Below are 11667 nucleotides of genomic sequence, written 5' to 3'. Positions count from 1 at the left end.
CTGCGCTTCTAGCACGCTGAATAGCACTCGAAACGACTTGTAGATAGTGTTTGTAATACTCATTTTTTATGACTATGTCTAGGGTTAATAGCTAGCCATCATCTTCCAGCACCTTAAAGAAAGACAATCTTACCTCCTACAAGGAAGTGCACAGAAGACAGATGATAGAATCAGGTTAGCACCCTTATCGACGATGCTGCGCTACTCTCTACAAATGCCGTGGACGGTTTTGTATATGGCCATGTACGAATGGAACTCATCTGCTTTATACCCCGCATCGTACAAATCTTTCGCTTAATCCACATGGCTGTCGGGAGTTAGAATATCGGACCTAAAACGGTCAAAATCTAGTATTTCTACTCGATTTCAGGATTAGTAGATTGTATTTGGCGTACAAGCAGTTTGAAAACGCATATTGCTTCGATATTTTCAAATTCGCTGATCTGCCCTTGTTTTTAGCGAAGAGAGGCGGGCGTTGGGTGCTGGGTTTAGGAAGGGGGGCAGGTGGGGGGCGGGTGGGGGGATGCCATGGAGCATTAAGCGGAAGGAAAGGAGGAGATGGAGCAGGGTTGTACCGGTATAGAACCCAGAGGACCCTAAAGTAAATCATGCTGAAGACTAAAATAAGAAGAGCGATGACTGAATAGATAAGTCCTATGCAATTAGTATTATCTCAACAGTGGCTAATACAGAAAATATACCTATGCACGCCATATTTGTGAAGACTGGGACAAAGGTACTCCATTTTTGAAGCCCTAGGCTCTGTCTTCTCGTCCACTTTTGCCTTGAAGATTTGCTAATTAAAGGAGAGAGCACAAACATGCTTATAAATCTAGTGACCTGCACGAGAGTAGAGGCGAAGGTCGTGAGCGTGAAAATCGCACTTCTCATAAAATCAATTTATCCGCGATGCTGATGGCAATGCCACATGCACTGCACAAGCGATAATTATGATTGTTACTATGGCCTTCACTGCATTGTTTCAGTTTTCGTTAGATTATAGAAGTAGATTACATTAGCTATCCTCGCGACCCATTTTCAAGCAGCTGACGGCTCAAACCGGAAGTAAAGGCAAAGATATGCGCGTTGCAACAAAGATATTCCAAGATCCTTGTCAAGACGAAACTCTTACGTCTGATCCCCCAGTCCTGTGGATTCCAAAGGACGAGCTCGGAGTCGCGGAAGATGAACTCGTCCAGACGAGAGAAACTATAACAGCATTGGGATCAGCTGCGATGGCGCATCTCTCAGTGCACAAGGCAGGCTGATGCTAGGGGGTCAGCCTCTAGATTAGCGTTTAAAGTGAGTCGATAGGGCTTTAGCGGAGCCAGATTTCCACAGTGTTCACAGAGACTATAGAGTCGGTATATCTACGCATAACGCGAGTCCCAGGCTTGTCATGTAAATAGTTATTTTTAGTATGCCAGCCTATCGAAAAACGTATCTGCCCGGGAAACCCAGCTTGAGTACCACTCTTTCGAGCATTTGTGCTTCAATTTAACGTACTGATACCGCACTGGTGCAGTTGCTCAGGGGAGAAGTCAAAAGACGGTTTTCAATTCCTTCCCTAGAATACATGTGGTGATCTGATTTGTAACTAGTAAAGTACATTAAATCTTGGTAAACAACAGGAAGAAAATCGCAACAAGCACGAAAGTTTATGATGTGCAGACAGTCTGAGCAGTGAGGGCGTTGTTGATCAAAGTAACAGCTCCATTGAGTGCACAGAGAGTACCCTTATTACTCGCAGCATTGCTCAAACCAACAGAAGTATACGCCAGTATATTTCCGTTCATTGCAGTTGCCCCTCCAATAGTAGCAGATGAGCCAACAATAAAATAAACATTGCAAGCTTGTGCGCCATTGATTAACACGACTTTGGAGCTAGCGGCAGTTGTAAAAGTTGTGTCGATAAGGAAGATGAATTGGCCCTTGGTGTTCGTAGCTCCGTTAAGTGTGAGAGTGGCCGAATTAGTGGCTGCCGACGCGGGGAATTTGTAGACGCCTGGAGCCAATGTTAAACCTGCGAGGTCCGATGATGGGAGAGCTGTTGCGGTGGGGGCAAGAGCTCTAGCATTGTTGTATGCTGAAAGACAAGCGGCTTCTGCGGCGCAAGCTGCGGTTCCACCCGCAGATGTTGTTCCGGTACACACTCCAGGGGGAAAGCCGGAGATTGATGTTCCAGGGCAGGTTCCGCAGTCGCCGGTGATGAGGGTGTTGCCTGTACTGGTGAGAGTCGTGGCTGCGATTGCTCCGTATGTTTTGGCAGCTCCCATGGCGATGGGGACACCGCGCTTCTCTAGGGAAGGGTGGGCTAGAATAGGGCAGAATTGTGTGATGGCGAGAGCGAAAAGGGCGAGCCTGCCATTGCTGAGAATGGTACACTTCATACTGAGAAATGGCTTTGAAGTGTTGGTGATAATACGTAGATGTGGATGGAAGAAGGCAAATGTTAAAAAGTGCTGAAGAAAACCGATGAGGGAGAGCAATGGATCGTAAAGTGAGAATGGCTTGAGGTAGACTGCTGTGGATAGCTTGAAATTCCATTAAAGGGACAAACCTATATATACCTAATTGCGGAAAAAATATCTCGATACCATAATCAAATTTTCATGTTTGAAAATTATCAAAATGTAATGGGCATTGCTCTGACCCTGATAATCAGAAGATCACCTCGCCACTCCAGCCCGCCAGCCACATGAAGATTTCCTGCTACGGACGGCCGCATCTGAGCATATGCACGGTTAACGCCTCAAGTCCACCCAAAAACGATATTGTTCCATATCACTACATGAAAACTTTCTTTTCAGTGGTCAGCTTCAAGATAACCATACTCACGACCTGCGTTGGGCTTTCGTTCTTCTTAGCCAGCACATGTTGATGAGAGTGATATTCTGAAACATGCATGAACGTGACGCATCATAATGGTAAGTGGACGGTGATGGTCGGTGTCTCAAAATAACCTGCTTCGTTTCGTTACTACCAGTGCGGAGGTGAAGAAGATAACTCACAAAGCACATTGACTCGTCACCACGGCCTAGAAGGCATGTACGTATGTGTACGTTATGAACATATTGTCCATGTTAAAACGTCTTTTCTCGACTAACAGCCTTACTACGGTCTCGAGGGAGCGGTTTGGATAGTATTGCTGTGATTGTCACGACTTTTCGACTTTGTGTAGAGGTAAGAAAGAAGATGTTGTGGGGTAGTAGCAGGAAGTTGTGAATGCGCTCGAGTTTCATGAAGTACCATCCTTTGTGCAAGCAGCAACCCTTGTCTGAACCACTCACATTGTTAATGTCCTGAGGCCGACTACATAATGCGGGATCATCCGATGGTCACAAACATTAGACCCACTTGTACTGCGGGAAGTCAAGACGGCCCGCTCCATCACCTGGCAGTACATTGTGGGGGGGCGACGCCCAGTCGGTGTCTATTTACATTTCCCATGTTTGATTTGCCACGGCTGCTCCTGACGCTCCATCATCTAAGAGTAGAGGTGCCTATCTTCTTCCTTCCATTTTCCACCGCCGGGGAAAACAGCCCTCCGTAATCTGTTGACCCAGGGGATCATTTTAATGTTCGGACCTGACACCGATTTCGCTTCTTACTGTAACGACCCCGGACGTCCTATAATGACTAACTTAACTAAGTTAACTTACGATGTAATTTCGCTTATGTCATCATTTTTGTGGCTAAACTGCAATATGCATGGCACGTGACAACTGGTTTCAGGAAGACGTAATTACCCATGCGTCAAGGATTGCCCGCTAATTTGGCTGGCCATTCCACGAGGTCACAGGAGATAGTTACCAGCACGTTGACGCGTAACTCATTTGAATTGATAGAACGAGAGCCGCAAGCAGCCGCCAATCCACTATCGTACGGGTCTCGCTACCTCTAAATGGTAGATGAGTATGGCGCCAAGGGTTCCGTTTCGGACGAGACTACGTACGTGGATTGCTTCCCAGCTTTAGGTAAGCTGCGGCGTGTGCAATTTTCTGTGAGTCTTCAGACGCCCTTGATGCTTGCTCTTCGAGAATGTGCGATGTTATCAGTAGTATCTCCCATGATTTTTCAAGATCCTGGCTCCGCGTTGCTTCTAATTGGCGAAGAGCTTTCATCTCAGTTAACAGCTCCGCATTCTCTCCTTTAATTCTCATCAGCTCAATCTCTAAAGCCTCTCTTATAGCCAATTCTACGCGCGATATCTCACACCATTCTTTAGCGCTAAGTTGAAATGTAATTATATCTTCGGAAGGATATTCTCTGCTCTTCTCTAATGCGTCAAAAGCTTTAGTTGTTGTAGTTAGTCGCGTTTCCTGTCCGTAATTTGTAGCACCTTCTGCTAGCACAGCCTTAAATTGTACCCCTACTCTGTTGCACAGGTCGATATAGGCCCTAGTTGAGTTTGCTTAGTTGTTTATTGAACAGCGCCGCCTTTCTAGCTGTTAAAATACTCCATTAATACAGGTCCTCTTGGTTTGTTATAAGCTTGACATCGGTTGGGAGAATAGTAAGCCCAAGTTGGGAGTCTGGTCAAATGACAATTAGATATGGCTTATTATATACCGAGTACACTCATGAATGTGATTGGCTAACTTCTCCCTGCACTCAGTTCGCCATTTGGCCCTTTTCTGGTTGCTGGTTCGAGGGCAGTTCATTCTGAATCTAATTACATATTTCACTGCTGCTATAGCGCCATGTTATATTTACGTGGTCGTAGTGGTTTACTTACCGTGGCACTTTGCTGTACAGCTGTTGACCACACACCTCAATTTTCTGCTGGTATCACCGGGTGGTGATATCAATAGCTGTTGACCACGCACCTCCATTTTCTGATGGTATCACCGGGTGGTGACCAGCAGATTGCTGCTCTTTAAAATCTAAAAGAGACTTGAGATGCGCGTGAGCGCTGCCATCTCGTCAATAATCCATACTATAAAGCGTCTCGATTTATTAGTAGGCAATCTTTGCCATGGGATATTTATCTGTTCGTGATGGTACTTTGGAGCAATAAATTGAATTCACCACAGTTAACAGTAACTACTATAAGCGATAGCTAGCTATTTCCGCACATAAGACACATATAAACGGAACTCAAGAAACCGGGGCCATTCAAGAGTCTGAGCACGCACAGTGAATTGCACACCACAGCTGCCTAAGAACTCTAGACCTCCACCCTTTCTCGACAGACCCGTTTGGGACAGACGCCGAACTACCGGAGACTAAATTCATATAATACATCGAGTAGGGGCACAAACGATGTGATAGCAGCATGCTAGCCGGACGTCAGTAACAACTTCGATAAACTGGAAAAACTACGAACCGACGAGCCATGGCAGTTGCCGTGGCTTCGGGAGTAACTTGGGCTTGGAGACGTAAGCGTACGACCTCACGGAATACCAAAAGAGTGCAGGACGAGACGAAGGCAGATGAAATAAGTGGCTCTCCTCCCCGACGAACTGCCTCATCCCGCGACAGCTTCATTCCTCATGAAGATTTCCAAACTCCTCGACCACCTCTGCGAATCGAAGGCACTCCGATGGCGCTTTTTCCGAGCCTGCTCAACTGCGTATTGCAATGGTGTTTTTCCAGAAGAGTCTCTATCATCCGAGCGAAGCTTTGTTTTATCGAAAAGAAATGCTAGAGCTGTCTCTGTAAGGGAACCCTCGAGTGCAGTGTGATGTAAAAGTGACCTCCCCTTCATGTCCAGCTTTTCTATGTCCACGCCGAAATCCATTAGAGCCTCCAAAACTGCGATATTTAATTTCGAACAACTGGCCGATAGGTGTGCAAGGGCCAACCCTTGGTCATTTATGGCCAAGGCGTCTGACCCGCTCTGTAGCAATAGTCTACAAATGCCAACATCGATGTAGAAGCATGAGTTGATTAGGTAGGAGGCCAGAGGCGAATTTCCGTTAACATCTCTGTCCTTAACATCAACTCCCTTATCTAGAAGCAGTCGGACTTCCTCAATATTAGCGCCGTGAGCCAACATATGATGCAATGCATTTCTTCCCGCTTCGTCTCTTAATGTATATATATTGAGACTATTCGTATCGGATGCTTCAAAAATACGCGACAATGTCTCCGCGCTTTTACTTGTTGCGGCATAGTGGAACGCGTTTAGTCCATCTTGATCGACATATAATATGTCAGCACCGTGAGTGAGAAGTACTTGCACAGAAGCGTAGTCGCCACGTCGACAGGCAAGATGCAATGGACATTGTTTCTTCGAGTTCCAAGCAGAAACTTCAGCACCTTTTTCGATCAACATACTAACTATAGCATCAAATTTTAGCTTCCCGTATGGAACACAATGCAGTGCTGATGCCCCTTCGCTGTCTTGTATCTTAAGATCAACTTTTGGATGATGAAGCAGCGCGTCGACCACGGCAATTCGTTGCATGATAATATTGGCGTATATGTCATCGGCGTCGTCATCTTCAGGGTCAATCAAATCTAACCAAACTTCAGCTCTCCAGCAGCCTTGTGTCCAATCATCGTTGTATGTTGGCGCGTGTACATTCTCGTATAGTGTGAGATGGAGAGGTGTTTCTCTACAACAAGAGATGGCATTTGGGTCGGCACCGTGATCGAGGAAGAACTGTACCATTTGGCAATTTCCAATCAACGCTGCATAATGTAAAGGCGTAAGTCCTCGAGTGCAGTCTCAATCGACACATAGTATTTCGTGTCCACCGCGCGGCTCATATATAGTCCTTTGCTCATGATTCTTCGCCATCCATGCCTTTCTGTGGATGGCAAAGTCCACTGGCACCCCATTTTGGATAAGCAATTCAGCTATATCCTGTCGATTGAATCTAACCGTGTGATGTAACGCTGTCATACTGTCAATATCCACTAAATCCGTTGGCGCACCGAGCATCAGAAGTTTCTTCACGATGTCAAGTGTGCAATTCACATTAACGATCGCGTGGTGTAAAAGGCCCTTCAGCTGGGTATCAGTGGTTGTGGGGCTGGCGCCGTATCTTAGTAGGCAATGAATTGTTTCTGTTTGGGCTTCTGCGATCGCATATGACAGAGGGGTCCGGCCGTCGTTATCTTTGGAATCCAGGTTAACACGGCCGGTCGCCATCAGGAGCTCAACTACAGTCTGATGCCCCCTTTCTGTTGCGTAAGACAGTAGCGTCCAGTTCTTGTTCTAAGATCCAGCGGACTTCGAGTCCGGATTAATGCTATCTATTCTAAGCAGCGTCTCTACAGCGGCCGCATTCCCTTTCTCTGCTACCCACGATAGCGGCGTTCGGCCATATTTCGCGTCTTTGAATTCGGGAACGACTCTGCCAGTATCAAGCAGCAGTTTGACCACGGCGTCGTGGCCGTACATCGCAGCTAATACCAGCGGCGTCTTAGAGACATCATCTTTAGCGTCCGGGTCGACACCGTCCTAGGCAAGAAGCAACTTAATAACCGCTGCGTGTCTAAACATTGCAGCTCTGGACAGTGGCGTCCGGCTAACATTGTCCCTTGAGTCTGGTTCAACGCTATCTATATTAAGAAGGAGCTTGACGGCGGATTCGTGTCCGTTTCCTGCAGTATGCGACAACGGAGTTCGGCCTGAATTGTCCTTTAAGTTGATGCCAAAACTGTTCTAGGTAGAAAAAAGCGCGATAACGGCGTCATGCCCACTCCTTGCCGCCCACAACAGCGGCGTTCGAAGGTTAGAGTCTTTGAGGTTTATTTTATGACCACGTATAAACAGCTCCTTTATAGCTTCCTCGAGTCTAAGGTGCGCTGCTAAATGAGACCCTGTTATATCTCTTGGAACTTCTTGGCTGTAATTGGCATGTGATAGGTGCTGCTTAGTAGCTATAAGCTCTTAAATGGAGGCTTTCACCTTAGAGTCGCTCTCGAGAAACTTCATTATCACTTGACTTGTTAAAGGAGCCTTGCGAGCGTGGTGTCCCTAATTTCGAGCTGTATAGTCATAAATTGCGTTCTCCTGTAGTCGTGCCTCAAACTCTTCATCTGTAGGGCAAAGGCCGCTTTTAAAAGAATCGAATGAGAGATAGGTAACGCAGGTGTTCGCAATGTCCGTCCCTGCTTCGGGGAACCAACATTTTTGCGTTCGCTCGAAGTAATCTTGTGCAGTGTAGTGGACTAACCGGATATTCCCGCTTTCCCCATCGACTGACTAACCCAGCACATACAGAGACCATGTCTTCTACTCGACAAAGATTCTCTGTGTCAAGTTGCGACTCCCCAATCTCAACAGCAAGGGCGTGCTCAAGTTCAGACGAAGTCAAGGGCCTCTTTGCACAGGTAGTCCATGAGAGAACCTGCTTCGCAAGCTCTTCGTCGTCTACAAGCTGGCCTCCAATTCTCTCCATAGCGTCCTTGTATGCGTTGTCATATGGCTCGGATCCAGTTGGGAGCTTTCTTAAAGCGTTACGGATAGCTTTTAGGGATTTTTTCCCTTTTAATGAATCAAGATGAAGCTGTGCAAGTAAGAACCTGCGAGAAGTAAGCGTTATTCGCCGAGAATATAAGCAGTCACGTACATCCCATCAACCGCCTTTATAATATCGGCCTTTATTTCATCCTAGAGCTCCGGACTGCGAAGCACGCAGCTAGGCAGCTGCAACATTTAACCATCTAGGTATCTCTGTACATCCTCATCGCTCGCCCGGATCTCTAATTGCATACATTCGTTGAATTTGTCCATGATTTCTAGAATAAATCTTAAAGTTACAAAGAGGCTTGCTTGGCAGTTTGCATAGAGGCTAACAATGTATAATAGGAATTTTATTCGGCAGCCATCAGATACTTTACATTCATTAAGGGCATCGACGACGATAAAGACCCTTGAATATATAGCAGCCACGGACTAGAGAGTTCTTGAAATTTCATCGAATGGTGGTCGTGTCCGCTTGTCCTTGTGGCTCTCATAGAGAAATTTCACACTATCTGGGAGGGGAGATTGTCCTTAAGTTAGCTGCTTTAGCAGACTCGCGAGGAGGTCTTCGGCCTTCTGCTCGTGTTGCCGCCGGAAGTTACAATAAACATACGCAATGCCAATGCTCGCGTCGTTTTGGAAGCGAGTAGCAAGCTCTTCGACTACGATGGATGTAAGAATTGTCTTTCCAGCTCCGGGAATGCCTAGGCAGAACAATGTTTTGCTCGTCGTTACCAACTCTTTAAGCTCTATAGATTCTAAAAGCCATCGTCCGGTCCCTACCTGTCGCCGTCTGATAAAGTCGTTCTGCTAAGGAGCATAGTGTATTGCAGAAAGCCAGTCGAGCATAGTCTGCCGCTCGTCGCGATGCTCTCGGTCATCTTGGCGTTCATTTAAGCGGTCCACAGCTCCTTTCGTCGCTAGGGAGGTTTGACTGAACACTTTTAGTTAGAATACATAAATGTAGGGGATAATTCGCAATCACCTAGCAAGTTTTCCCTAGAACGTATTTAACAAGGTAACGTTTACAACGATACGACTCCGCAAATCACGTATATCGTCCGGCTCCCATTTAAGCCTCTTCCACACTCTCCTCATAGTTCTGCCGACGCCCTTAGACCCTAGCTACAGCTCGCCATACTTGTCAAGTATGTGTTCTAGCTTCTCGAGAACGTTTCGACAACCGTTTGAGATCTCTTGGAGCTCTTTCTTCTGTTCGTTGTTGAGCTCCCGTTCTAATAGGACTTCGACGTCTTGAAGGATAATTGAGAGGCTTCTAAATCTATCAAATTATAAATAGTTAGCATCACTTTGTCATTAACAAGAGTTCGTACTCATCGGAAATATCCCTGAATTGACTCGGCGCGTCGACAAACTATTTCCGGACCTTGTTAGCAAGCTCAATTACTGCAATAAAGTCGCCTAGACTGAAACCAAAGCTCATTGTGATATTAAGTGGCTCATTATCCTACACGAAAGGGAAAAGTATAACAGTAAGTAGTATTCAAATCTAGACAACGGAACATGTCGTTGTAATTTAGCTAGACGAGGCTGAGTTCTGTGCCGCTCGACAGAGTTGACTCGTTGGCGGTGCATTAGCCACGTCGAACTTGCATAGGAGGCTTCGGTTGACCATTTTGAACCTCGAATGAAAGCCAAATATAAATTCGGAAGGTAGAAAGTTATGCAAATGGCATTCTGCAAAACATTTGAGCAAGGTAAGGTTAGGATGGGTATTTAACTGGTGGGTTGATGCGGTAATCGTGGAGCTTGGCTGGGATGGGCAACTCACCCAAATATATACAATCACGTGCTTCCTGTGTCAGTATATGAGGTCCGCGTGATTCCTGAGGTTAAAATCCCTAATCTGGAATAGTGTGCTGATGACTAATACCGAAAATGTGGAGCCACCCTCGTCCAAGAAGTCAGCCACAATTGGCTGACCGCAACCGCAATGGTGGAGGCACTAATGGGAATGGAACTGCGGATGGGGGATGAGTTTGGAGGAAGGATGATATAGTGGTGGTTGTGGATCTTTGGAGTGAGATATGTTTTGGTGGAAGGAGAGAGATGGAGGAAACTTCTTTTGTGAGATGATACCGTGGAGTGTGGACATATAGTTGAGAAAGGAAGGGGAGGAGAGACATGTAGATGAAGGGTTTTTGGAACTGGAGGAGGAGCAAACGAACACTTTACAGTTATTCTCGATATAGTATAGCCTTTCTATCTCGTGAATCTGGACTACACCCATCGTTCTTCCCCCTTCGTCACTGACTTTGATCACGAACATACAACTATATTTAAATCGAAGTCAAAGACCACAAATGAAGCTCACGATACTACTAAAAAAAACCACCCCAGCGCACCAACTATCCACCCGTCAACCTCCTGTCACTGCAACTCCCTCCCCGGGCTATCCCTGTACTATCCCCTCCCAGCCGCCCATCCCGCCAGGCACCGACGCCACAATGTCGCCGCCGTAGCCACGAACGCGTTCGACAGGTGTGGCTGGGCTGTCTCTGTCGCGCGCGTTGCGCATACGTACAGCAGCGCTGCAGTTGCCGAGGACGTGGGATGAGAGTTTACCAGGGACAGGGCTATTCCACTTCTAGATTAGAACGAGAAGTTGCATACTCTGGAATCTGCAAGTGAGAACCCCCGAGAACATGCTCAAGGCACCACGACGGACAGCGCCGTGAGAGCGCTCGACAGCGAATAGCTTGGCACACGTGTCCCCATCTTGGCGTGTGATTGGCCGGCCCGCCGGAGAGTTAGAATCGGGCATCCCACTTGTTTTTGAGGGGACGGCGAGGGGGTTTAGGGACTCAACTGGGGAGGGAAGGGGAGTTTAGTCATTGCGCTTTTGCTCCGATGCGAGGGGGGAGTGGGATGGCGGCTGTGATGGGGGGGGGGTTTATTGGTGTTTTTGGTGGGGGGGGATGGGACAGCGCAGAAGAGGGTGATGGGAAAGTGCGTGGCGGGTGGGACAGGTGGGATGGTGAATATGGGAGGGCAGAGAGAGGGTATAACATGGTTTATATATGTGTATATGTAGTATTTGAATAAGCTATAGCTGGAAAAAGTTGAGAGCGCATACGTACGCCCAGTATCGATATACCGAAATTCTACGGCTGTCTCAAGTTCCCTTGATAACCCCCCCACGTGCATGGGACTGCCGCCGCCGCGCCTTATCGATTAGCTTTTGGCGCGGACCAGGGAGCTCCCACCCCCCCCCCATCCATCCA

General features: G+C 47.1%; 3 protein-coding genes across 3 annotated transcripts; all 3 read right to left on the bottom strand.

The window, feature by feature from the left end:
* Window positions 1-1658: 1658 nt before the first annotated feature.
* Window positions 1659-3243, bottom strand: VE01_06352 (uncharacterized protein; the record flags this gene model as incomplete). The annotated part of the gene is made up of 2 exons (XM_018275804.2): window positions 3012-3243; window positions 1659-2966 (listed from the first exon to the last, which is right to left on the bottom strand). Exon 2 carries the CDS (start codon window positions 2388-2390, stop codon window positions 1659-1661), a length of 732 nt encoding a protein of 243 aa, XP_018128581.1. The 5' UTR covers window positions 2391-2966; window positions 3012-3243.
* A 1763-nt stretch (window positions 3244-5006) lies between these two features.
* VE01_06351 (uncharacterized protein) lies at window positions 5007-8692 on the bottom strand (the record flags this gene model as incomplete). Its single annotated transcript, XM_018275803.2, has 7 exons — window positions 5007-5281; window positions 5330-6465; window positions 6856-7130; window positions 7185-7414; window positions 8178-8481; window positions 8529-8569; window positions 8639-8692. 6 exons carry the CDS (start codon window positions 8690-8692, stop codon window positions 5471-5473), a joined length of 1899 nt encoding a protein of 632 aa, XP_018128582.1. The 3' UTR covers window positions 5007-5281; window positions 5330-5470.
* Window positions 8693-9547: 855 nt separating this feature from the next.
* On the bottom strand, window positions 9548-9866 carry VE01_06350 (uncharacterized protein; the record flags this gene model as incomplete). The annotated part of the gene is made up of 3 exons (XM_018275802.1): window positions 9548-9704; window positions 9757-9797; window positions 9831-9866. 3 exons carry the CDS (start codon window positions 9864-9866, stop codon window positions 9548-9550), a joined length of 234 nt encoding a protein of 77 aa, XP_018128583.1.
* Between the last annotated feature and the right edge of the window lie 1801 nt (window positions 9867-11667).

This window comes from Pseudogymnoascus verrucosus, assembly GCF_001662655.1.
Source record: "Pseudogymnoascus verrucosus strain UAMH 10579 unplaced genomic scaffold scaffold_35, whole genome shotgun sequence".
NCBI lineage: Eukaryota > Fungi > Ascomycota > Leotiomycetes > Thelebolales > Thelebolaceae > Pseudogymnoascus > Pseudogymnoascus verrucosus.
Note: the sequence above shows the minus strand (reverse complement) of the source record. Positions and strands in the feature narration are given on the sequence as shown.